We start from the raw sequence: 27,793 nt of genomic DNA on the forward strand, positions 1-27,793 counted from the left end.
AAAGCCAGTTCACTCAATAACAAAACAGACCTGAACTTGCTGGCGTTTGCTGGACTGTGCTGGCATGGATGGTAGAGAATGAGGCATTTCCAGCAGATGATTTGGAATAAAGGCCTGATGTCAATCGGACCGTCCTCTGCGTTGGGAGTGTTTGATAGTGACACTAAGCGCCAAAATGCTTACCATTCTCCAGTGTATTGAGTAGTCATCCCAAGGGATAGAATGACGCGGAATGGAAAAAGCTGCTGAGAAACTGACTTCCCACAGCTTTTAAACCAGAAGAGGAACTTCAAAGGTAAATTAGTTACATGGACATAGATGAATTCACAGGTGAATGTATGCTTTTAATGAACACATTGGTAGATCTTACGTCAAACTGTATTTTAATAAGCTGGAGGTTCCCACTCCCAGAGGAGCCTGCTGAGAATCTCATTATAACCAATGGGGAAAAAGCAAGCAGGAGCCAGCTGAGGTGGTTCAGGATCTTGCCTTTGATCTACATGGCTCTTGCCAGAATTTTGGGCTTTTATCGTCCATTATAAAAGAAAAAATTAACAGCTATTTATCAATTTTATAACCTTTATGATCTTTTATGAGCAGAGGAACTTACAGCTCGGTGCTCTTGCTGTAGTCATGGTTGAGGTGGCAACAGACGCTAATATGAATGAGTGACCAGCACCCATCTGTAGCACTCTATACTTTTTCATTCAGGCAACGGATTTACTCTTCTTGCAATCATCTGTCTAAAGGGGATATTGCACTGTTTAAATTACTTGATACTGGTATCTAGTGGGTAATAGAAAAGAAAAGAATAACACGAGGCTTTCAAGGAGCCAAGCAGACACAATTTCTTCAACTAAATTTGAGGATGAGAAATATCAGAAATTTGCAGTAAATTAAAAAAGGATTAAAAGTTTAGTGTTGTGTGCATTTACTCAATCCCTGGTCACCAGAACTTCCTGTCTGCTTTGGATGGAAATTTGCAATACCTTCTTGTCATTAGGTATCAGAATTGTAACTTGCTTTGACACTTTGGAATGACTGGCTTCATTCTTTGCTGTATCAGCCAATGCTCATCCCTTTCAATCTGCTATCCCCCTAGACCATAGGTGATCAAGAAGGCTGCATTCTCCTCATTACTGGATGAGAGAAGCTTATCCAGTTTGAACAGTGGTGTATGCGGTTGTGAGAATCTTCCTGATGTACCCTATGGATCAGGGTCAACATCATCCACTGAGGATTTAGGGCACACCCATAATGGCGTGTTTGATTACAGGATAAAATTACCATAACAGAAATCAAATGTAAACTTCAAGAAAGTTGCAAGCCAAAGACTTGGTCTATCTGAAGAGTTTGTTACTGAGCAAAGCTTCAGTGAAAACTTTCATGAACAAAGTCTCCATTTTCTCTGCCTCAGCGGAATGAAGGTCCAGCCAACATCTAAAGCAAACACTGTAAATGTTGGAAAAACTCAGCAGATCAGACCTTTGCAAACCTATAACATTTACTGTTTCCATTTATACAGAAGCTGCCTGACCAGCTGAGTCTTCCCAGCATTTTCTGTTTTAGTTTCACATTTCGAGTATCGGTAGATTTGCGTTTTATTTTCAACTCATTTTTATGACACCAAGGGAATGTGATAGGTTTACAGTTTATTGAGCCCATCTGAGAATTTTATTTATTTATTTGTTTTTTTTTAAATTACCGGTAATACAGTGAGGAATAGGCTCTTCCAGCCCTTTGAGGCTGCAATACCCAACTTAATCCAAGCTTAATCACGGGACAATTTACAATGACCAACCAATATGGTTTGGACTGTGGGAGGAAATCAGAGCACCCAGAGGAAACCCGTGTGGTCACGGGGGGGAGAACGTGCAAACTCCCTACAGGCAGTGGCAGGAATTGAACCCAGGTCACCTGTATTGTAAAGCGTTGTGCTAACCACTATGCTACCATGCCATCCATACTTCACAATCCATCTCGACCTGGGTGCATGGACAAACAAACACAAAATTATGGTTTTCATTTCTTCCAACAGGTTTCACAAATTAAAAAAAAAATCTGAGGTGCTTAAATACTGCCAAGAATATTGCTGTATAGTTTCTATTTTCCAAGGCAATTTTTCATGGGCATGTCAAAGTTTTTGAACCATTGATGAATACCAGAGCTGTCAACATGGGGGAAATTTGATCTAGGAGGTTTGAGCCCTATAATAAGAAACTGCCTGATGCCAAAATGTGAACATGGTTAAAGCTGAAGTGTTGATTTCAAAGGGGAAATTTTTATTCACTTGTCATTTTTCTCTTGCGCTTTCCTTTCTGGTCCAGGGTCAGGTCACTTTGAGAATCATGTCTTGATTAGCTCTGAAAGCAGTGTTTTTCCAGCAAACAAAGCACGTGTAAGACAAATATTAGAAGTGCTAACATCATAGCTTGAAGAGAGAAGGCACAGGCTTTCACAGTATTGATGACCTGATCTGCTGCCTCTGATAGATTGCTCAGTGTAAAAATTGGCTGTTGTATTTCCTACACCGAACCAAAAAGCTACTCAGAACATAGCACACAGAACACCCCAGCACAGTACAGGTCCTTTGGCCCATGATGTTGTGCCAAACTTTTAACCTGTTCTAAGATCATTTTAACCCTTCTCTTCTACATAGCCCTCCATTTTTCTATCATCCATGTGCTCATCTAAGAGTTTCTCTAATGCCCCTCATGATCTGCTTCTCCTGTCAGCCCTGGTAGTGCTTTCCACACACTCACTCCTCTGTGTAAAAGACCTATCTCTGACGTCCCCTATACTTTCTTCCAATCCCCTTAAAGTTCTGCCCTGGGAGAAAGCCTCTGGCCATCCGTCCGATCCATGCCTCTTATCATCTTGTATACCTCTATTAAGTCATCTCTGAGAATCCTTTACTCCAAAGAGAAAAGTCCAAGCTTGCTCAACCTATCCTCATAAGACACATTCTCTAATTTAGGCAGCATCCTGGTAAATCTCTGCTGGAGCCTCTCTGATGCTTCTGCATCCTTTCTATACTGAGATGACTAGAAATGAACACGATATTCTGGTCTAACCAGGGTTTCAAAGAGTTGCAACATTACCTTGCAGTTCTTGAACTCAACAACCCCTAACTAATGAAGGGCAACACACCATACACAGTCTGATCAACCCTATCAACTTAGCTGAGGATTGTAAAACATGCAGTATCAATGCAAATCTCTTTTTTTTTGAAAAAAGGAATTTCACCAGCATTGCAAAGTTTTATTTCAATTTGTACCTGAAGTAAGGAAATCAGGACAGGCAAGTGTAATCCCACTCATAGACATTAAGTCAACTGTGGTTGTGTAGATGGTAAGTCACCAAAGGCTCCAGAACATTATAACTGGTTGCATCACTATCTGGTATGAAGGGATCACTTCACAGGATCAGGATAAGTTGCAGACAGTTGCAAACTCAGCCAGCTCCATCATAGGCACTACACTTCCCAGCATTGAGGACATCTTCAAAAGGCGATGCCCCAAACAGATGGCATCCATCATAAAGGAAGCTTATCACCTGGGACATGCCCTCTTCTCATTGCTACCATCAGAGAAGAGGTGCAGAAGCCTGAAGGCACACACTCAATGATTCAGCAACAGCTTCTTCCCCACTGCCATCAGATTTCTAAATGTATATTAAACCCATGAACACTATATTGTTCCTCTCTTTTCGCACTGCCACAAAAGAACAAATTTCACAACATATGTCAGTGACATTAAGCCTGATTCTGAAAGTGAAAAGAAATCTAGTATTGATTAATTCAAGGCTTCAACTCTTTGGTAAGTCGATTACAATTTACAATTATAATTACTGATATTTAATGACGTATTTGAGAAGTTGGTTTTAATACTTCACCACGTTGCAAATATTTCTAGCTGCTTATTGTCCAGCTATCTAATGCATCTGTTGTGGCATTGCTCCTGGCTGTTTGAAGCTGCCCTGACCAATTCCTTTAAGATGATGTATTACTTATGGGGAACAGATCAAATAATTGCAGCTATTTGTAAAGTCAATGGGTCAATGAGAACTGCTCGGAAATCTCAGGTTCCAGGTGATCGTCAATTTGTGACCTTGACCTGGGTTGTGTACCGCTGTTCCCGGGAGAACCAGCCGCTAACAGCATTGCAGCAAAGTTCGGCGCATTCCTGACCCCCACTGACTGATTGGACATTGACTGATGTAATCCTGAGATGTTGATCTAGTTAGAAAAAGTCAAAAAGTAAAGTAGTTGTATTTTCCCTTTGCTTTAAATACTATTAATGGTTTTAATTAATGTGTTTTTAAATAAATACAATTTTTATTTTGCTTAAGTTATTTTAAAATTTATTTCAATAAATACACCACCCGAGGCGTACTTGCCAGTAGTGGGCAGCTCAATCTCTTGGGACAACTGTGTCAGTAAAGGATCCTGGTCAATTCGACTCACTGAGCCATACTAGATTAGAGCAATTTTCAGGATTGTATGCAGACTGAGTCAAATGTGATCCAGCCCTTTCTTGTTCTGTAGTCAGAAATGAGAAATGTACATTATTACTTACAGGAATTGAACTGAGCTTCATGTAATAATTGCTGCTTGATTGGTCCATCGTGAATAAGTTATTTTCTTTACTGGAAGAACAGAGGGGTGGGATAATGCTGCTTCCTCACAATCTCTAAATCAGGTTCAATCCTGACCTCCAGTGGTGCCTGTGTGGAGCTAGATGAACGCGTGGGATCCCCCAGGAGCTCTGCTTTTTCCCCTCTTTGCAAATCTGTTACTGTAAATTGCCCCAGTGTGGGTGGGTTGCAGGAGAATCAGGGCAGAGATGATGGATACGTGAGAGGCAATAGGCTATGTACAATAAGCAGGGGACTGGGGTTGATGGTACGGTTCTAGGAGCTGGAATATGAGCTGAACACCTTCCTTCTATGCAGTGTTACATACAGTATACTTGAGTTCATTAGAGAAGATATATGAACGCAAGTGGTTGTTGCATTACATTGAGCCATGCATTTAGGGTCAAGGTTGCATATCAAAGTCCAAGAAAACAGGACCTGAAAATCAGACCAAAGTGGCAACCCAATAAATTGCATGTTCAGTCCTACACATCATATGCAGTAAAGTATTACTGTCCCATCTCCTAGATCCCTATTGACAGCCATGCCTCAACATCGCTAATAACTGACCCAAGCAATAAAGTCTGAGGCTTTAAGTTTCTTAGACCTGCTTGAGGGCAAACCAGAGAGGCAGTCACCTGCTCCACAGGTGAAAAACGAGGAACTGGACAAATTGTAAGAGTGGCAACTCAAGTCAGCCCAGTCCTACATATTGAATTGCTGCCCTGAAGGTCCTTTTCTGGTTGTGACACTGCTGTAGCGAATCAGATCCCTAACATGCTTTACATATACCTTGCACTAATCTCACATCATGTGCTCCTGAATGTATATTCTTAGTGCAATATTTCTTTAAATAGAACCATATCAGAAATGATTCTTTATTATTTTGCTAGTTGCCTATCACGCATTTAGTTACAGATCCTTTGAGATAAATCTATTCCAATATTCCATGTATTGGCATCTCATCTCTGATGGTGTTATAATTTTTTTGGCTTGTTCTATCCATAATTTTGCATTGTTAAAGTTGCTCCTTTAACCATTTTTGTTGCCTTTTCTAGTAGCCTCATGCAGCCCATTTCTCCAATGACTTCACCCGAGTTTCGCACAGGGCAGTAATGTCTCACAGCTCGGCTTAAGGTCACTCTTTCTTTCAGCACTTCTACATGGCTTTGTTGCTATGCTCCCTTGCTCTTTAATTGATGGCAGATGTCTATCTTTGCTTGTTTAGCAAGGCTCTAAGCATTTCCAGACCGCTCAATGGCCCACAAACCAAATGTTTCTATAAAATATTTCTGTTATTTCCTGTTTCTCAGTCAGAACAAGGAGATTAGAAGGCTTCGGAAAATTTTTCCAATTGAATATTTCCAATTTTGTTTATGGAAGTATAATAGAAACACCACTAAATGTGTAAATCTTAACGGTTAACAAGACAGAATCACCATTCCTTGTCATGCTGTGGTCCCCCAATCTCAAATATGATCTGACCTTTGTCATTCTCTAGGGAGAGAGATTTATTTCCTTTACACATCAAGAGACAGGGGGCTAATAACTGAAGGAAGATTTCTAGCTTGCCTGTTGCATCATGGTTAAGTTTATGTAGGTTAAATTATACTCTTAATTAAATACCCTTGTAGGAAGTTTAATTTATGTCCCAAAGATCGGAGTAAATATTAGATAATGAAGCTTCATTATAATCCCATCAATAACTATTCAACTCTTTCATTCTGAGCATTTCAAACCTGAAACTTACTATTTTCAGTCTACTTTTACAACTATTAATCACTAACCGGTCATTAAAACTCAACTATTAGAACTGGTGCTTCATCTTCAATTTACGAAAGTATATAGAAATAAATTCAGCTTACTGTTCCTGTTATATTGTCCATTAATTTCTTCTTGTTGCAACATAGAAGTGGAACTGGTCAATTTCTACTCTAAAAGCATTCAAATATAGTATATGTCATCCATTAAACTAAGCTCCCTCTAGCAACACACATAAAATGCCAGAGGTCAGGCAGCATCTATGTAAGTGAATAAACGGTTGATGTTTCAGGGTGAGACCCTTCTTCAGAACTGAAAAGGAAGGGGGAAGCCCGCCAGAATAAAAAGGTAGGGGGAGAGAAGGAAGGATAGGTAGAAGGTAAAGCCAGGTGGGATGGAAAGATAAATGGCTAGAAATGAAGGAATCTGATGGGAGAGGAGAATGGATCATAGGGGAAGGAGAAAGACAGAGGACCCAGGGGACAGAGATAAGCAGGTGAGAAGAGGTAGGAGACCAGATGGGGAATAGAAGAAGAGGAGAGGGGGAGGGATTTTTTGTTTTAACCAGAAGGACAAGTTGATGTTCATGCCATCAGGCTGGAGACCCAATCGGAATATAAGGTGTTGCTCCTCCACCCTGAGGGTGTGCTCTCCATATTATTTTATCAAGCGTCCCTAAAACGTACCATATGAACAAAATGGATAGTAACTCTCCTTCTACGATAATGTACTCGCTACATGTGTCCTGGCATCACCAAAAACAAATTCTCAGGCCATCACTGGAGGACCTTGCTGTGTAAAAACTGACCATATAGTTTCAATAGTTTAGCAATGACTGCACTTCAAAACCCTTGGGCTGCCGAGAAGTTGTTAAACACACGATGGGATTTCAATTCCTCTTTCTGCTCGAGGGTTGCAACTTGAGCTGGTATCCATTTTCACTCCTGAATCAAACAATTCCAAGTTAAGGATTTAGTTTACTGAAGAGCATCTGGCAATAATTAATTGGTGAAGAATTCAATGAAGAATAATTGAATGGTTCATGGCTTGAAAATTCCGTTCAATTAAAGGAAGCAAATATTTAAGTTGACAAAAGAACATTGTGTTCCTTTCGCTATGTACATCCATCTGTAAGGGAATGAAGTACAGCTCCCGAGCACCCAGGGTCTGGTACAGAAAGAACCAACTTGTGTCTTACAGTTTACCTTTCATAAGCTCTGGATATACCTAAAGTGCTTTTAAGTCCAAAATTTCTTCTTATTTATAAGAACTGTCATTATTTGGACAAGCCTGCAGGATAACTTGATACGAGATCTAACAACTGTTTTTACTGAGTAGCGAGCAACAAACACAGAACACTGGAAGAACTCAACAGGTCAGGCAGCGTCTATAGGAAGGAATAAAGAATCGACAGTACTGACAAAGGGTTTCGGCCCGAAATGCCATCTCTTTATTCCGGAACCTGGTTTAGCTCCTGAGAGCCTTTAAAATACCATGTATTGTTATCCATGTGTGTTTTTGGTAAACTTAAATGAACAGTAGGATCTGAAGCATTTGTACTAATGTACCAATTGGTGAGATGAGAGAGAGTTATTCTGTCATGCCCAGTGATACTGTATTTCATAAACAAATTATTCTTAAAGCAATTATACTTGTACTTATAGTACTGTGCACATATATGTAGCTAAGACTTTCGCACGGTACTCTATTTATCAACATGAAGTGGAGAGATTTTTTGTAAATCCGGAAGGAGCAAAGTTTTTGGGAATGGTAAAGGTGGAGACCCAAACTGCTTACTCTTTTCCACAGATGCTGCCTGGCCTGCTGAGTTCCTCCAGCATTTTGCGAGTGTTGCTTTGCTCAAATCAATATTTTCCTTCCAGACATTTTATGAAAAAGAACAATTAAAATGTTTGCTGGTAGGATTTGAACTTGCATCTGATCACATAATCACAGTGATATTATAACTCCTGACAGAGGCTGGAACACGTTGTGTTACAGCATGGCATATATGTGCAGTTGGCTGAGAGGCCACTCACACATATGTAGGCACAACTTAGATGCTCCCTATCTAATAACAAAACCATAAACCCTTTGTTTTTTCCCTTCAGATTTCCTCACATTTGAACAATTCCAAAATGGGTAGCACTTCCCAGTCAGAAAATCTGAATTAATTCCTAGACCTGACATTCCAGTAAAGAGCTAGGCAAGGTTTCCCCTGTCATTTGTATTAGATTCTGGATAAGACATTCAAACACGTCACCATCTGCCCTCTCAGCTGAGGCATATCTCAGGGAAGGGTACATCTTCCTTCTGTCCTGGATGTTGTTTACCCCTCACCCAACATTACTTATCATCACATAATTAATGTTAGAGCTTGCTGTGTATAAAGTACCTATGCTTCTCTGCCCTGCACGACAATAGTGACTACTGTTTAAAACTATCTTTATTTGCACTGAAGTAATTTGAAATCTCTTCAAGTGATGAAAGGCATATTATTTATGATATTTATATTCATAGTATAATGTTTGTTCCTCTCCATAGATGCTGCCCAACTTGCTGAGTTCTTCCAGCATTTTGTGTGTGTGTGTGGCTCAAGATTTCCAGCATCTGCAGAGCCTGAAGCAACACACACGAGACGCTGGAGGAGTTCAGCAGGTCAGGCAGCACCTATGGAAAAGAGTAAACAGTCGATGTTTCAGGCTGAGACCTTTCCTCAGTACTGGAAAAGGAGGGGGAAGATGCCTGAATAAAAAGGTGGGGGAGGGGAAAGAAGTTAGCTGGAAGGTGATAGGTGAAGCCAGATGGGTGGGAAAGGTCAAGGGCTGGAAATCAGCAAAACCTCTCCTGTTTATACAAACCATGTTCCATCTTTCTTAAATGTTGCCGTGAAGGATGAAGGGATTGAATGGAATTTCCCTTCTCAGCTAATGGATGACATTCATTTCCCATGAATCTGCCTTGTCCGTATTTCACTCTCCTCTTAATTGTTTCGGTGAGCAGCAACACCACTCCAACTTAGAAACTCATTTGTTCAAGACTTCTAAATATGGTGCTAGAAACATTGTTGTTTAATAGACAAATTCTTAGTGATAGTTGTGTTGGGGTGACTGTGGGGAAAGTGATGCTTCTCTAATTATCTTCGTAACTTTTATCATGAGCTGTTGCCCCACTGTGCCTTCAATACACTGAACTAACTAGCTGTAAATTACTCCAATCTGCAGGCAATGCAGCCCTGGGGAATCTAACAATATATCATATTTACACTTAATCTAACCACAATAAGACTCACAGATCCTGTGATTATTTCACTCTTTTTAAACAGACAGGTTGCATCATGATTTAGTACAGCAATTCAAATTCACAGCTGCTGAAAGTAGTGGCATCTGCCTAATACATCACAGGCATACACCTCTCCATCATTGGTAGTCGCTGCTTCCAAAAGGCAACATTTATCATCAACGCTATCCAGCAGCATCCTGGCGATTGGATAGGAAGTACAAAAGTCGGAAGTCACACACCGACATGTTCAAGAACAGCTGCTTCCCTTCAACCATTTAGTTCTTGAACCAACCAGCGAAAGACTTCATCCACAACTTAGTAACATTATAGCCACTTTGCACTAAAATGGACCTTTTCAAAATGTGTTCTTTCTTGTAAAAATTGTGCATATGTTTAATTTATGTTTTTCTTGTGAATGCTGTTTATGTGCCTATAATGCTATTGCAATTAAGGCTTACATTGCATATATGCTTATGCGTATTTATGCATGTGACAGTAAACTTGACTTTGATTGTGCTATTTTTTAGATGAGGTACTAACCCAAGACTCTTTCTGCTCCTTCAGGGAAATATATAAGGCCCCAACGTCTTTGCGATGAAAGGCAATAAGCTGCTGAATTCCTCCAACTGGAAACAATTTGAGAATGTTCAAAATGGTTTCACAGCAAACTTCTGTGTCTCTAGTCCTATCAGTCACAGCCTCTCTAATCTTATTTTCCTCCTAAAATACATACCTTTCTGCCCAGAAACACCTCCTTCCATCCTACAAAGAATAGTGATTACGGCCCAGTCCAACACAGGGGCGAATCCCTCCCATTGACAACGTCTACACGAAGCGTTGTTGCAGGAAAGCAGCATCGATCATCAGGGATCCCCACCACCCAGGATATGCTCTCTTCTCACTGTTGCTTTCAGGAACCTTCGGACTCCCGCCACCAGGATCCAGAACAGTTATTACACCTCAACCATCAGATTATTCAACCAAAGCAGATAACTTCACTTGCCTGATCACTGAAATGTTCCCTAATGTTCCAATTCTGTGGAATTTGTTGACACAGGTGGCTGTGGAGGCCAAGATAGTGAGTATATTTAAGGCAGAGGTTGATAGATTCATGATTAGTCAGGGCATGAGGGGTTAAAGGGAGAAGGCAGGATATTGGGGCTAAGAGGGGAAATGGATCAGCCATGATGAAATGGCAAAGCAGACGTGATGGGCCAAATAGCCTAATTCTGCTCCTATATCTTAAGATCTTATGGTCTAACCTGTGGACTCACTTTCAAGGACATTTCATCTTATGTTCTCAATATTTACTGTTTATTTATTTATTATTATATCTTTCTTTTTTTATTTGCACAATTTGTTGTCTTTTGCACATTGATTGAATGCCCAAGTTGGTGCAGTCTTTCATTGATTCTATTACGGTTATTATTCAATTATGGATTTATTGAGTATGCCTGCAAAAATGAATCTCAAGGTGACATATTTATTTTGATAATAAATTTACTTTGAACGTTCAGTCGCTTTCTGAGAATGAAGAATTAGATCACCATCTCCTACTCTTAATCATCATTTCCTTTCTCTTCGAAACTTGCTTTTCCCCTCAGCAGTTTTGATGACTTTGGAAGCCAATTCTCAGCCAATATTTCTGGACTTACCTGTTGGTCCCTTCTAATGGTAAAAGAACCAAGGAGGTAGAATTCCTTCACAAGACAAGTTTGAAATGCATGGCCGCAACTAACAATCTGCTGGAGGACCTCAGCATCTGTGTGGGGGGAAAGGAACTGCTGACACTTTGGGACGAAGCCCTGCATCAGGTCTGTGAAATACGCTCTCTGAAGGAGCACCTAAAACATCTCACAAAGAGAATTGGATGAGTATCTAAGAAGAAAAATATACAGGGACATGGGGAAAAGCTGAAGGGGGTGACACTAATTCCATAAAATGAAGACCCGGTGTAACCTACCGTTGCCACATTTTTCTTTTCAAACATGGTATTATGACAATTGCCTCTCAAAGTCCAGCTCTAGGTAGCCATCATGAGAGGTGTAAGTGGGCAAGACCATCCAACAGGGCTCTGGTGAGGCTGCAAAAGTTGGTCCTCTGTACAGTGAATACAATGGATTACAGAAACACTGATGAACTCCAAACATACCATCAACTTTGGACAATGGACATTGGAGGTCATCAGTGGAGATTGGAGGTCATCACTGGGAACTAAGGGCCCCAGAAGTAGAAGGTTATGACAATCAATTTCTATTCCAAACAGAATTGAAAGTTGAAACATACCTTGGCTACAGTTTTTTCCGTGATATCCCTTAGGACACAGCATCTTGCATTCACCAGTCACATGGTCACAGGAAACTCCTACTGAACAGCTACACTTACTGTTGCATCCAGTTCCATAGAAGCCGGGATCACAAGCTTTAGACAAGAGGAAAGAAAATAAAATTGGAATGAAGATCTAATCCATTCATTGTTGCTGCAAGATTTCAAGCTTTAAGCCATAAGCTTTAAGGATAACTTTCACTAGATTATCTTGGCTAGCATCCAAGCTTGTTCCCTACAACGATTCAAATAAGAGAGGGTTAACTGCATTGCATGATGGCTAGTGCCATTTTCAGGCTTTAGTATAAAATGCTGCTTTGTTAAAATATTTATCATTGATTTCTATAGATCTATAAAATAAAACAGAGCAAGATAATTAACCTGCTATTAAATTGGTTTGGTATGAGCTGAGCTTGGGAAGTTCAATGTTGATGGTTAAAGAGTTTAACTGCGGCAAAATGGAAAAATTATTTTGCCTGATCAAAGCGTCCAATGAGAAGGTGGAGGGGAGCATACAGTACTGTGCAAAACTCTTAAACACATCTATATATATATATATCTCTCGCTAGGGTGTCTAAGACTTGTGCACAGTACTGTATTCATCAATGTTGAATGGAGAGCGAGTTTGCAAATCTGGCAGGAGCAAAGGATGTTGGGAATGGTGAGGGTGGAGTGCTGTGGGAGAGGCATGGGACAGGTGGCAGAGGAGTGCCAGGAGCCAGGCGGGAGGTAGTGGGTTGGCACGGGTGCAGTCAGATCCAGTGATCCAGTCCTGAGACACCAGGCAAGGTCATTTGCTTCCAAACAATTTATTTATAGACCATTACAGAATATTTCTCTGGTGCTTCCCACTCCCTCCCCTCTCCCTTCCCCTTTCCCAAAAATGATTCCACTCTCCCTTCCCACTCGCAGTCCACAATGGAGACCCATATCAGAATCAGGTTTATCATCACTCACATATGTCATGATTTTTTTTGTGGCGGCAGTACAGTGCAATACATAAAATTACTACCAGTACTGTGCAAAAGTCTTAGGCACCCTACCTATATACAAGTTCTGTAAATTCAAAACCAGTGCCAGAACATACATTCACTTCTAGAGAGAAAAGGACAATTTCGAATGCACTCTCCCAAAAAGCTGTAGATGATGGGGCAATTAAAGTTCGCTATAATGAGTTCAATCATGTTTTATTGCCCAAGGCTGTCAATTGTTGTGGAGTTAATGGAGTTTTCTCAGTAAAGAGGCCTGAAACAATGAATGGTGACCACCTATTCCTTTGCACTCTTTCTACCGGTGTTTTCCATTTTAGAACATAAATTGGTGCTTCTTACCCAGCTTTCAATGGACAGGTTTCAGATTTTTAAATCTGTAATTATCTTCAAAACATTGAGTACATTTTCACAGAACAATGAAATCTGCTATGTTGTTTAAGATCTATCTCAGTTATCAATCCAGACTCCACCACCCCATCTATTAGAAAAGTCAAAATGAGGAAATCTGCAGATGCTGGAAATTCAAACAACACACACAAAATGCTGGTGGAACACAGCAGACCAGGCAGCATCTATAGGGAGAAGCGCTGTCAACTTTTCGGGCCGAGACCCTTCGTCAGGACTAACTGAAAGGAAAGATTATCGTCGACAGCGCTTCTCCCTATAGATGTTGCCTGGCCTGTTGTGTTCCACCAGCATTTTGTGTGTGTTATTAGAAAAGTTAGCCCATATTGTCAATGCCAGCTCATCAATCAATCAATCAAATACTAAACCCATTGCTCATTATCCCCATTAGCAGGTGAAGTTCTGGAATATTTGTCTACAATCCTTTTGCATTCATGTAAAATTCCCATTCCATTCTGACCAAGGCCTCCTTCAGTGCCACAATAAGGCCACACATTCAGTTTGGTGGAGCAACACCTCATATTTATCTGCATAGCCTCCATCCTGATGACATGAACATCAATTTCTTGAACTTCTGGTAACTGCCCCCTCTCCTTCTTTCTATTTCTATTCCCCATTCCAGTTACCTTCTCACCCCTTCTGCTCATCTCCTTCCAGTTCCCCTTCTCTTTCCCTTTCTTCCATGGTCCACCCTCCTCTCCTATCACATTCCTTCTTCTTTAGCCCTTTGCTTCTTCCAGCTATCACCACCCAGCTTCTTACTTCAACACTCCTCTTACTTAACCCACCCATCAAGCTTCTCCCCTCACTTGCTCTCTTGCTTGTACGTCTTCCCTTCCACCCACCCTCTTATTCTGGCTCCACCCACCACCCTTTCCAGTCCTGATGAAGGAGCTTGGCCTGAAACACAAACTGTTTATTCCCTTCCATAAGTGCTCTCTGATTTGCTGAGTTCCTTCAGCTCTAAATTTTCCAACAAATGCAGAATCTCTTGTGTTGACAATATTCTCTCATTCGCCAAGACCTTGATTACTCTTCACATTCACAATTGGACTGCCCAGCAGTTGGACCCTCACCATTTTGACAGGAGAGTCCATGGTAGCCAGGTTTGCAGATGCAGCTTCCATCCTTGCGGTTACATTCCAGCGTGCTGCGCGGCTCACACTGACATTGGCTGGAGCAGCCAGGCCCGTGTGTCCATTTTGGGCAAGCTGTAGGAGCAGGGAAAGGAAGAACAAAGCACAGGATTGAAATGGATATTCCGTTCTTCAGGAAAGCTTTGCATTAAAACATCGCAAGTTTCTTCATTCACGGCAGGTTTGAATTCAAATCACAAATCAAGAGGGAAAAGCGAAAAACTCAATTATCAAAGGATAATTTGAGATCAACAAATACAGCCCTGGAAAATAGTCACAGAAATTGTCAGACTATGGCTAAGAAGACAACACGTTTTCTGACGTCCTTATTAGGTGCAGCCTCCTATCCTTGCCCAGGCAGGTCAATAATTGTCTCTTGCCTGTACCATGTGGCTGACTCCTAATGAACTTCAGATTGACAAGAAAAAGTCAATACATTTTACCCATGAATGTTGTTATATGGTGGGGTCATGTCTCACTTACAGGGAATTGAGGGCACTATCTACATTGACATTCTCAGTGCCACAATAATGAAATCAATGTCCTTCAGATGAAATATTCAATTGGATAACTGGATCAATAATACACTTCTGGGAGTAGCGGCTTGCATTGTTTAACATTTGCTGCCACTTTTATCACATCACAATCATCCCAATAATACTTCATTGGCTGTAAGACAGTTTGGAGTGTTCTGAGTTGATGAAGAGTGTGAGTCTTTCTCTCAGCTCTTCCGATGCAATTTGGTAACTTTGTACACTGAAATTATTCATCCACTGTATTACAAGGAAAAACTTGATCAATATTACTACTTCTTTAGTCTCTATTTGTGGTCTCGTGTGGGTTATGGGATGCTTTGAAACGTTGCCAAAGCAGCTGGGAAGCACTTTACACCTGACTAAAGCAACCGTCAGCAAAACATAGGAAGAAACATTTTCTTTGATTCAAGGCCAGCCAATATCCATTCATCTCCAACCCATTTTAGGAGGATGAAAACTCTCCAGGTCCCAAAGAAGTGAAACACAACCAAATTTAATCTTGAGCCCTTCTGCCATTACAAACATTTCCCTTACTCTTTTTTATATTATATTAAGTTATGAGGTGTAAGGTGTGAAGGTTTACGGTCTTGTTATCTGCATCATCTGGCTATGACAGACCATTAGCATTAATACCTCAGAAAGGGTACAAGTTTCCTAATTATTATGGGACATCTTTTAATATAAAGAACAAGATTTGTAATTATGGTCATTGAGAAACCCATGGGTGAAGGTCAACACTGTTTCCATTCGGGTGCAAAATACACCATATTTTTACCAATGGTGGTGATTGGGTCGGGGACGACATGGTAATTTATGTTACTTGTTTGCGCGCGTGTATGCGTGTATACATATTAGTGATGATGTGCTTGAGCAGATGGGAACATGGCTGTGTATTTAGGTTTGTGCATACACTAGAACGTGGGTGAAGATGGGCCGGACATGGGCTTGGGACCAGGCAGCCTCATGACACTCCTGCAGCCTGCAATTCCTAATGAACAAGCAGCAGGAACAAAAATTCTCCAGACTTACGCAGATGGCAGAAGCGGCCGTAAAGCCCAGGATCACAGAGACAGGCGCCATAGATTCGGTGGCAGCGTCCGTTGTTGGCGCAGTTGCACTTCTTGTTACAGGCTTTTCCATAAAACCCCTTGGGACAACCTAAAAGAAGAGCTGATCAGTGCCAGCGTCAACTTATTTTAATTTAAAACAAACTCTGGGAAGGTCAGCCCACTCCAAATCGACCAGAGAAAGTGACAGCATCCAGAGGGGGTAGTGCAGGCCACTCGGGGGGGGGGGGGAGTGGCAGTAAGAAAGCATTCAATTATAATTGACAACCTTGAGTACACTGTTGGGGGGTAGGCTTCCCTGACAAAACTCAGCAGACAGTTGAGCACGCCCAGTGATTTTCCATTCTCAGACCTGGACCCCCATGCATACCTACCACTTGCACACCATTGTCTGTCTCCCTCCTCTCCAGACTGAGAATCCAGAACAGTAAGAGTTACTGTGAGGACAAGCCTTGGCACTGGTGGGTCAAGGTAGACGGCTGAGCATCTCGTATTACAGAATGCATAATTTCCGTAAATTAAGTTGGGCAGTACTAGTCACCTTTCATCTGTATTCATTCCCTTTCAAAGTCCACAGTTTTAGTTAAATATTCCCAGCATTAAAAGCAATCCTACTTTCAATTAAATATTTTCATATCTTATTGCCTGCGGAAGCATTGCTGGCAGCCAGGCTTGGAGTAGAAGCCAACTTGGCCTCAGCATGTGACATAGCGACCTCATTATCCGTGGGGTAAACACGTCCTTCTGTTCCCAGCTGTGTTCAGGGAATACAAATTGATTTATGAAGAATAAGTGATGGCATGCAGTAATAATAATCACATTCCTGAATTTGAGAAGTTGGAGACAAAGGAGTTTCTGCAGATGCCAGTAGCTTGAGCAACTCAGGCAGCGTCGATGGAAGGGAATAAACGGTCGAAGTTTTGGGCCGAGTCCTGATGAAGGGTCTTGGCCGGAAACGGGAACTGTCCATTTCCCTCCAGTGATGCTCCCTAACCTGCTGAGTTCCTCCAGCATTTTAGAAGGATGAGAGGGGATCTGATTGAAACATATAAGATTATTAAGGGATTGGACACGCTGGAGGCAGGAAGCATGTTCCCGCTGATGGGTGAGTCCAGAACTAGAGGCCACAGTTTAAGAATAAGGGGTAGGCCATTTAGAACAGAGATGCGGAAAAACTTTTTCACCCAGAGAGTGGTGGATATGTGGAATGCTCTGCCCCAGAAGGCAGTGGAGGCCAAGTCTCTGGATGCATTCAAGAGAGAGTTAGATAGAGCTCTTATAGATAGCGGAGTCAAGGGATATGGGGAGAGGGCAGGAACAGGGTACTGACTGTGTATGATCAGCCATGATCACAGTGAATGGCGGTGCTGGCTAGAAGGGCCGAATGGCCTACTCCTGCACCTACTGTCTATTGTCTATTGTGTTGGTTTGAGAAATTGTTCCTTCTTTGGAGAGAGGCTCTTAACGTTGACTTCATTAACCAATAAAGGACATTCACATGGGCCTCCCTTGCTAACACAGTAGGGAACCCACCAGCTGGCCTCCATCGGGAACTTGCAGATGGAAACAGTAACATAAGAACATAAACACACAGACTTAAACATAAAGACAGACACACACTGAAACACCTAAACTCACACACACAAGGGCACCAGTACACATGGATACACTAGCAAGGTAGTTAAGTTGCTGGACAAACAATCCAGAAGCCTAAATAATGCAAAGACAGGTATTCAAGTCCCAACATAAGAATTGTTTCTCCTGACACCATATTGTGTTTCATTTTTGAGGGATGGTGCAGAGCACACCGGGATACCAGCATGCAGGATACTCAAATGAACTTTAGTGGTAACCCTGCTTGTACAGTATGTGAACTCCTCCCACGTGGGAGTGACTAACTGCATGGCATAGGTGTAACACTGTTAACTACCACAACATCTCCCCTTCTTGAATAAAAAGAAAAAAAACAGGTATGTACTTCTTGTCTATAGAACTCACAGGCACTGAAATTGTGTGATACAGTTCACTTCACCCACAGCACATAACTTAAGCTCCTTACATAAACATAAAAAAGAATTGCCAACATTATTACTATCTTTCTCTTAGTTTTTAATGGTCTCTTTCTCTCTTTGTTATTCCTAGTGTTATTCCTATGCCACTCAGTTAGCTACTCCCATATGGGAGGAGCTCACATACTTAGTGTACAAGCAGGATTATCAAAGTTCATTTGAGTATCCTGCATGCTGGCATCCCGGTGTGTACTGCACTATCCCTCAAAAATGAAACACAATATGGTGTCAGGAGAGGGATAGGAATAACACTATTAACTGCTGTTACAATTGGGAGCATAAATTCAACGAGTTAAATGAACTCTGGCATTAGAAGAAGCTTGCAACAACTCGTGATAACTACTGCACTGTAGTCCAGAAAAGACTACGGATAGTGGTGGATACTGCCCAGTCTATTGCAACCAAAGACCCCCTCACCCCCACGCACACCACCACTGAGTACACTTATATGGAGCACTGCCACAAGAAAGTAACATCCATCATTGAGAATCCCTGCCCTCCGGGCCATGCTCACTTCTTGCTACCATCATTGGGCCGGAGGTACAGAAGCCTTAGGTCAGGCTCAGGAATAGTTATTACCTTGCAACCATCAGGCTTCTGAACCAGCATGGACAACCTCAATTACCACAACTCTGAACTGATCCTACAACCTACAGACCCACTTTCACTCTCTTTATAACTTATGTTCACAGTATTTTTTTATTTGCACAGTTTGTCTTCTTTTGAACATTGATTATTTGCTAGTATTTGTTTATGTAGAGTTTTCATAGATTCTGTTGAATTTATTTATTCTTCCTGTAAATTCCTGCAAGAAAATAGATCTCAATGTAGTATTTGGTGACACATGCATACATTGATAATAAATTTCCTTTGAACTTTGAATATTGATTTAGGAAAGGAAACATGGTAGTCCTTGCCCAATCTCAGAGCAATGTGATCGACCCTTAAAACAATGATCACCTTGAGAGAATGAATTAAAAACACATGCAACTGCACACTGACCTGTGTTGTTATGTGTGTACTTAAGAGCTTATACCCAGAGAGTAGACACTTTGCGGTAGGTACTTTGTGAAGGAATCTCCATAAATATACACACCCTGAGTGCGTAGCCCAACACCAATGATTTTTTCAAGATCCCCCAACAGGTAGAAGTGGCTATGTTATTACTGCCCAACTGTTGAGAATGATCAGGAGATAATGTATTCACAATGACTTACCATCCTCGCACATCTCACCACTGACCCCTGGAGGGCAGCGGCACTTCCCCGCCAGCGGATCACATGTCGCACCGTTCTTACACTTGCACAGGAAGCTGCAGTTTTTCCCAAATGTTCCCTCTGGACAAGCTGCAAAGCAAAAGGGAAGGCAGAGTGATCAAAGTGGATGGCTACTCGGCAAGCACAACGCGCACAGCTGGACTGAACAGATAGGCTGGAAGTAACACTGTTATTATTCTCAGGAAACAGGGTCTACTGGCGTGGCTAACAATTTATCACCCAGCACTGACAACAGAAAGTGTAACAAAAATATGCCAAATATATTTTTTTGCATTGTAGCTTCAGATTGACACTCTGTCTCTGAAGGCTATAAGTTGAAGCTCTAGGACTTACTAGAACAATCTACAATGGGAGAATCAGCTCACTACCAGGAAATGTGCTGCTTTAACATTAAAGAAACAATGGAAATTTTCCCACTTGTGCAGAACACCGGGGCCTCAGAGTATCACAGTGAGCGTTTACACACTTTTGAATACATCTCAAGTGTCATCAATGGCAGAAACAAAGAATACGATGGATGTACTCACGGGTGGGTGGTATCCAATGGGAGAGCAAAGGGTCAATGTTTCAGGACAAAGCTCCCTCATCAGAACTGGAATGGTGAGGAAACGTGAGTGTTTAAGTTGTAGACAATGGAAGAGATGGAGAGATGGCTCTGATAGGGTAAAGTCTATAGCTACCAGGGTAACCATTACTTTATACAGAACTGCACAAAAGTCTTAAACATATATATATCGCTATGGTGCCTAAGACTTTTGCACAGTGCTGTATTTGTGGACATTGGAAGGATTGCAGGTCTGTAAATCAGGGGGCAGCAAAGGATGTTGGGAGTGGTGGTGGAGGGCTACAGGAAGGGTGTGGGATAGGTGGAAAAGGAGTGGCCAGGGGGAAGTGTTGGTGTGGGTGCAGCTACACCCAGCCTGAGACACCAGGCAAGGTCATTTGATTTAAATGTTCAAAGTAAATTGATTAGCAGAGCACATATATGTCACCATATACAACCCTATTTTGTTTTCCTGTGGGCATACTCAGCAAATCTACTAAATAGTAACTATACAAGATTAATGAAAGGTCAACCAGAGTGCAAAAGACAACAAACTGTGCAAATACAAATATGAATAAATAGCAATAAATAACAAGAACATGAAATAATGAGGTAAAGAGCCCTTAAAGCGAGATCAGTGGTGGTGGGAACATTTCAATGATGGGGCAAGTGAGTGGTAATCTCCTTTTATTCAAGAGCCTGATGGTTGAGGCGTAGCAACTATTCTTGAACCTGGTGGTGTGAGTCCTGAGGCTGGTGTACCTTCTACCTGATGGCAGCAGTGAGAATAGAGCATGGCCTGGGTGGTGGGGAATCTCTGATGATGGATGCTGCTTTCCTATGACAGTGTAGATGTGCTCAATGGTTGGGAGGGCTTTACTCATGATGTACTGGGCCTTTTGTACAGTACTGTACATGAATTGTTAGATATGAAAAGCAATTACATCTATTGATTGATTTTATGTATTAAGGGAATGAAGGTAGGATAGGAAAGTGGAGTTACGATAAAAGATTAGTTATGAGCTTATAGAATGATGGGGTAAATTTGCCTCTTTGCCTATTTCTTTTCATATACAATCCTGGTAGTGTGATGCAACAATGGTGCTGTCATCGATTATAGGAATTAATCTCTATTCATTTGCCTAGAATTTCCTTAGCAAACTGCCATGTTGCACTGGTTGTGGAACCCCGTTGTGCCAATATGGTCTCCATATGTCCTATGTTACAACAATGACAACAGTTCAAGGCATTTTATTAGCTCCAAAGTAATGTTATAAAAGAACAATATTTCCTCTTTGGAAGCATGCCTGTTCATGTGACATTGTAACCAAACAACATCAGATCATGTGACAGTTGGTCTTCAGACACCAAGTGGAGGAAAATCACTCTCATATGCTATTTGTATCTATGCTGCGATGTCTCGTGTAATTCTAATATGTTATGGCAGTAACCGCATAAAGATTGGGTTCTCACTAATTGATAGACTTTGTTCATTTTTATTTCCATATACAAGAAGTTCCAAGAACCAGAACATTGAATGGGTGGAGCACAATTCTACCACAATCACTGGAATTGCACTGATAACTAACAGATTCCCCTTCGCAGTCAGCAGTAATACAACAGAGCATTGACAGACCATAGGCAGTAGGACTTTATAGGTTCAAAACTGACATTAATACTTTCTGGACTTGAGGTTTCTGATGACCTGCGTCATATCGTCACCCTTTCATCGGGTGGAGCTCACGGTAATCTGTGCCTTCTCATCTAGCTCATATTTATGGGGGATTGGGGTTCACCATTCAGGACAAGCCCTCTTCTAATTATGACCATCAGGAGGAGGTACAGGAACCTGACAACACACACACAATGTTTTAGGAACTGCTTCCTTCCCTCCACCATCACATTTCTGAATGGTCCATGAACACCACCTCACTATTATGCTCTTGTTGCACTATTTCTTATTGTAACCTATGGTAAGTTACTTCTGTGTATTCCACTATACTGCTGCTTCAAAACATTTCATCACATACGTTGATGATATTAAACCTGATTCTGATTTATGGGGGATTAGGTGTACATTTGATATTTTGGAGGAAAGTTTGAAATATTTCTGTTATGTGTGCAGCAAAAGGCAGCAACTAACATTACTTTACACACTGTGGTGACACCCACAGGACCTGATGTTATTTTCTGTTATCATTGAGCCTTTCTCAAGATCTAGTGTGGGTCCAGCCATGATCCCAGCATCTACTCGACAGGAGAGGAGAGGAGTTTTGTTCTTCAGCATTGAGCCAGAGGATATATAAGAATATGGGCAGCACGTATGTAGTGGTTAGCACAACGCTTTACAGAACAGGTGGCCTGGGTTTAATTCCCGCAACTGCCTGCAAGGAGTTTATATGTTCTCCCAGTGACCGCATAGGCTTCCTCCTACAGTCCAAAGACATATCATTTGACAGATTAATTGGTCATGGTAACTTGTCTCATGATTAGGCTGGGGTTAAGTCGGGGGATTACTGGGCAGCTGAAAGGGGGCCAAAAGGGACTATTCCATGCTGTATTTCAATAAAATGTTCTCTTCTGTCTCTAACATCTGTCTACACCATACTGTGCAAACTGTGTGTGTATATATATATATAGAGCTAGGGTAGCTAAGACCTTTGCACAGTACTATTGTAATTTTGTGTTTTGCACTGAACTGCTGCAAAAAAAAAACAAATTTCATGACATATGAGTAATGATAAACCTGATTCTGATATGGGTCTCCATTGTGGACTGAGTGTGGGAAGGGAGCAAGGAGAGGGGAGGGGAGGGGAGGGAGCGGGAAGCACCAGAGAGACATTCTGTAATGCTGCAGAAGAGATGGAGAATAATCAATAAACCAGTTGTTTGGAATTTGGTGTTCTCAGGGCTGGTTGTGCCCTCAGCCATGCCACCCCCCCACCCTGTCACTCTTTCTATGCCACCTGTCCCAAACCCCTCCCACGGTGCTTCGCCTTTGCCATTCCCTACATCCTTTGCTTCCCCCGATTCACAACCTGCAATCCTTCCAACATTGACAAATTCAGTACTACGCAAAAGTCTGAGGCACCCTAGCTATACATATTTGTGCCTAAGACTTTGCACAGTACTATATCTTCACAAGCAACAGTACAGCACCATTTCCTGTCTCCATGAATGGCTCCTACAACCCATAATAATAGCTAACATGTTGTTTTTTCAATTAAATAGCATTTATTGTGCAGCAATCAGTTCTGGAATGTGCCTGTCGTGAGTTTGTGGTGAAGTAAATTCTCTCAGACATCCAACATCACTAAAGCAAAGTAATGACTTGTTGGGGCCCTTGTAAACAGCATTCCTCCCCTTGACTTTAGACCGACTGTGGTTCAATTTAACTTTTCAAAGCAGCACGCTCTTTTATTTAATTAAATGTTTTAGCTTTGTTTTCTTTTAAATTACCTTCACTATACTGAATTTAGAGCTAACAGACATAGAGGATTCAAAGTCAAATTTTAGAACTGGCTGGTGCACTGTGCAATCTTTGGACTGTAAATCACCTCAGGCTCCATGAAGTTAGGAAGGTTCGTAACAAACCATTTGCTCCAATGCAAGTGAATGACTGTCGACGTCCACTACTACAGACCCCTTCACAGAAATCAGGCAAAAGTTGCCAAAAATCTACAACATAACACTGGTTTGTAAAAAAACTCCATCCCCTTCTCTCAATTCCTCCGTCTCCGCCACATCTTATCTCAGGATGATGCTTTTCATTCTAGAACGAATGAAATATCCTCCTTTTTCAAACAAAGGGGCTTCCTTTCCTCCACCATCAACGCTGCCCTCAATCACATCTCTTTCATTTCACGCACGTCTGCTCTTACCTCATCCTCCCGCCACACTACCAAGGATAGGGCTCCTCTTGTCCTCACCTACCACCACACCAGCCTCCATGTTCAGCACTACCATCCAGGGCCCCAGACAGTCCTTCCAGGTGAGGTGACACTTCACCAGTGAGTCTACTGGGGTCATATACCGTGTTCAGTGCTCCTGGTGTGGCCTCTTGTATATTGGTGAGACCCGACGTAGACTGGGGGACCGCTTCAGGGAGCATCTATGGTCCGTCCACCAGAACAAACAGGATCTCCCAGTGACCACCCATTTTAATTCAACTTCCCATTCCCATTCCGATATGTCCATCCATGGCTTCCTTCGCTGGATAAGGCCACAATTAGGTTGGCGGACATCACCATCTGGGTAGCCTCCAACCTGATGGCATGAACATCGATTTCTCAAACTTCCAGTAATGCCTCCCTCTCCTTCACCATTTCCCATTCCCTTGTCCCTCTCTCATGTTATCTTCTTGCCCATCCATTGCTTCCCTCTGGTGCTCCTCCCCCCTTTTTTCTTTCTTCCATGGTCTTCTGTCTCTTTCACCAATCAACTTCCTAGCTCTTTGCTCCATCCCTCCCCCTCCAAGTTTCACTTATCGCCTGGTGGTTCTCTCTCTCCTCCCCCCACCTTTCATATCTACTCCTCAGCTTTTTTCCCTCCAGTCCTGCCGAAGTGTTTCTGGCCGAAATGTCAACTGTACTTTTTTTCCAAAGATGCTGCCTGGCCTGCTGAGTTCCTCCAGAACTTTGTGTGTGTTGCTCCGATTTCCAACATCTGCAGATTTTCACTTGTTTGGAACACAGCATCGGGTGTTGTGTTTGTTTCTGGCTTCAGAACACAGTTTGATGGTTGGAAAACAACTGAATTTGGCAGGGTCCAGGATACTTTGAATTTCTCGTTTCCTCAGTATTATTTATTCATTTGTTTGTTAGTTTGTTATTATTATTTTTTGTATTTGCATATTGGCTGCTTATTAGTCTTTGTGTGTAGTTTTCCATTGTTTCAACCGTATTTCTTTGTTCTACCGTGAACACATGCCAAGAAGAAAAGGCACCACGGTGTCATAGCTGTAACGTGACACTATGACACCTCAGAGCGTTCCAGAGTTTGGAGTTCATTTCCGGCGCCACCTGTAAGCAGTTTGTACGTTCTCCCCGTGACCACTTGGGTTTCCTCTGGGTGCTCTGGTTTCCTCCCACAGTCCAAAGATGTACTGGATAGTAGGCTAATTAGCCATTGTAAATTATCCTGTGATTAGGCTAGGGTTAAAATAGGTGGGCTATTGGGTGTGCGGCTCAGTGGGCTGGAAGGGCCTGTCCCACACTGTATCTCTAAGTAAATAAAATGAATCTCAGCGTAGCATATGGGGACATATAGGTACCTCGATAATAAATTTATTTTGAACCAAACACAGGCTAGAATGGCAATGGCTTTTGGTTTGGAAAATGGTTTCCAGAAAACAGAAGAACAGAGAGAGGAGAATTTGTGGGTCAGTTCAATCTAAAGTTCAGTCTTGAGACTAGAACTAGCAGAAGTAGCCTTAAGATTTGGGGGACTAGATTTAGGACAGAGGTCTTTTCCCAAAGAGTGGTGAATCTGTGGAATTCTCTGCCCAATGAAACAGTGGAGTCTCCCTCAGTAAATATATTTAAGACAAGGTTGGGTAGATTTTTGCATAGTAGGGGAATTAAGGGTTATGGGGAAAAGGCAGGCAAGGGGAGATGAGTCCATGGCCAGATCAGCCACGATCTTATTGAATGGCGGAGCAGGCTCGACGGGCCAGATGGCCTATGCCTGCTTTTATTTCTTATGTTCTTAAGGTAAATGTTGGCAAGAAGTAAAGTGGCAATAGCCAAGAAAATTTCTTGAAACGCTAAGTTAACCATGGATCACCATCTCTGATTATTTGTGCCCTAGCTCAAAAATTACCATAAAAGGTGAAAACAAAGCAAGTGGAGGGAACAATCAGTATGACATGCCACTCCTCATTACAAACTAGTGAAGCTTGCAGAAACTGCATTCAGCTGACTGCCAGCCAAGACCATGGCCTTGGCTGTGACGTACGCCAGGGTCCTCCCTGGCTTGTCAGATCAGCGCTCCCACTTTAGGCAAAATCCCAACTGGGGATTGTGTCTCTGGACAGGATACGAAAACAAAGGAGGAATCTAGCATTAGAAGGCACGTTGTTTATAGCGTGGTCTCGCCAAGGATTGTGCTACTGATTCTGGAGCTCAGTCGCTCCTTTGAATGGATCAGAAATCCAGCTCCAGGGTTCCAACACAGGCTTCAAACCCAACGTCATCCAGCACAAGGAAGTCTGAGAACTACTTACTCTGGTTACACACAATCCCAGTCCATCCCTCTGGGCAAATGCATCCATCCTGAGCTTCGTTGCAAGTGCCACCGTTCATACAGTCCTCGCAGGTCAAGCTGCAGTCATTCCCAAAGGTACCATCCCAGCACACTGCAAACAAAATCCAGATCCTTATACAATCAGTCTAATAAAAATACACATTTATCCACCATTGCAACTTTCCAATCCCTTCAGGGCTTCACCAGAGATCATCTCAGAGTCTCCACAGTTTCACTGCCCAACCATCTCTCCACTCCTCCACACGCAGCTCTCTACTTATCAAAACCCATCAGTGTATCATTGTAAAACTAATCACAGTTATCTAACAATCCCAGCAAAACTGATTCATTAATATCTCTCTAATCCAGAAGTTCCCAACCTGGGGTCCATGGACCCCCTATTTAATGGTATTGGTCCACGGAATAATAAAGATTGGGGACCCCTGCTATATCCTATTTTAATTTCTTCCTCACATCCTTCCAGTAGGCAATTCAGGAAGGCATAGACAGAAAGTAGTGTATAGCAATACAGTCTGTGTAACACAGGCCTCATTTAGTGAGCCATTGAATTATGCAATTTACACTGTATAGTTGTGGTAGATGGTTAAATTAACCAACCCACTACCACCATAGCAACCCTCTTGAGAGAAGTGGAAACTCATATCCAAAGAGTCACAAAGAATTCATCTCTCTTATGATGCCCTTACCAAAGCTCTGCGACAAGGTGAATTCTCCGCGTGCTTCTCCTTCCCCAGCGACATCCTCCTCCTCATCAAACAATTGGGTCAGTTCCTCTCCGTGGTAGAAAGTTACCTCAGGATAGTACCTTTCGTAACTCGGCCGGCCATTTAAAGCCTCCACATGGTCATCCAGGACTGGAACAGAAAGAGGAAGCATGCTGCTGGGTACTCCCCAAATTACTGATTTTCATTCTGATTAGTACTCAGCCCCCTTCTGCACTCACTGTACACCCATGATTGTGTAGGCAAGTTTCCATCGAACTCAATATATAAGTTTGGTGATGACACCACAATTGTAGGCCGCATCTTGGGTAATGATGAGTCTGAGTGCAGAGAGGAAATTAAGAACCTGGTGGCATGGTGCGAAGACAATAACCTATCCCTCAACGTCAGCAAGAAGATACATATGGCCAGGTTTGGGAACAGCTTCTTTCCAACTGTGATAAGACTGCTGAACAGATCCTGACCCAGATCTGGGCCGTACCTTCCAAATAACTGGACCTGACTTGCACTACCGTACTTTCCCTTCTCTATTTTCTAATTATGATTTATAATTTACATTTTTATTATATTTATTTCAATTTGTACTTCAGGGAGCGCGAAGCACAGAAACAAATATCACTGTGATGATTGTACGCTCTAGTATTAATTGTTTGGTGACAATAAAGTATTTGTGTTTGTAATGGCATTAGTACATAATACCTAATCGCAAGTCTGCTTATCACTGCAGCAAATAATGCTCCAAATAGAAATACACTTAATCAAAATACCCACAGTGCAT

General features: G+C 42.0%; 1 protein-coding gene across 1 annotated transcript in view; it reads right to left on the reverse strand.

Moving 5' to 3' along the window:
- The window catches only part of LOC140718425 (uncharacterized), a 353,391-nt gene that overhangs the window by 61,221 nt on the left and 264,377 nt on the right, over positions 1-27,793 (reverse strand). Inside the window, exons 10-15 of the mRNA XM_073032152.1 lie at positions 26,980-27,147; positions 26,253-26,384; positions 19,426-19,554; positions 16,102-16,230; positions 14,477-14,611; positions 11,965-12,099 (exon numbers count right to left, since the gene is read on the reverse strand). Of these exons, the coding sequence (XP_072888253.1) occupies positions 11,965-12,099; positions 14,477-14,611; positions 16,102-16,230; positions 19,426-19,554; positions 26,253-26,384; positions 26,980-27,147 (828 nt within the window). The remainder of the gene's footprint in view (positions 1-11,964; positions 12,100-14,476; positions 14,612-16,101; positions 16,231-19,425; positions 19,555-26,252; positions 26,385-26,979; positions 27,148-27,793) is intronic.

This window comes from Hemitrygon akajei, chromosome 29 (assembly GCF_048418815.1).
Source record: "Hemitrygon akajei chromosome 29, sHemAka1.3, whole genome shotgun sequence".
In the NCBI taxonomy this organism is placed as follows: Eukaryota; Metazoa; Chordata; class Chondrichthyes; order Myliobatiformes; family Dasyatidae; genus Hemitrygon; species Hemitrygon akajei.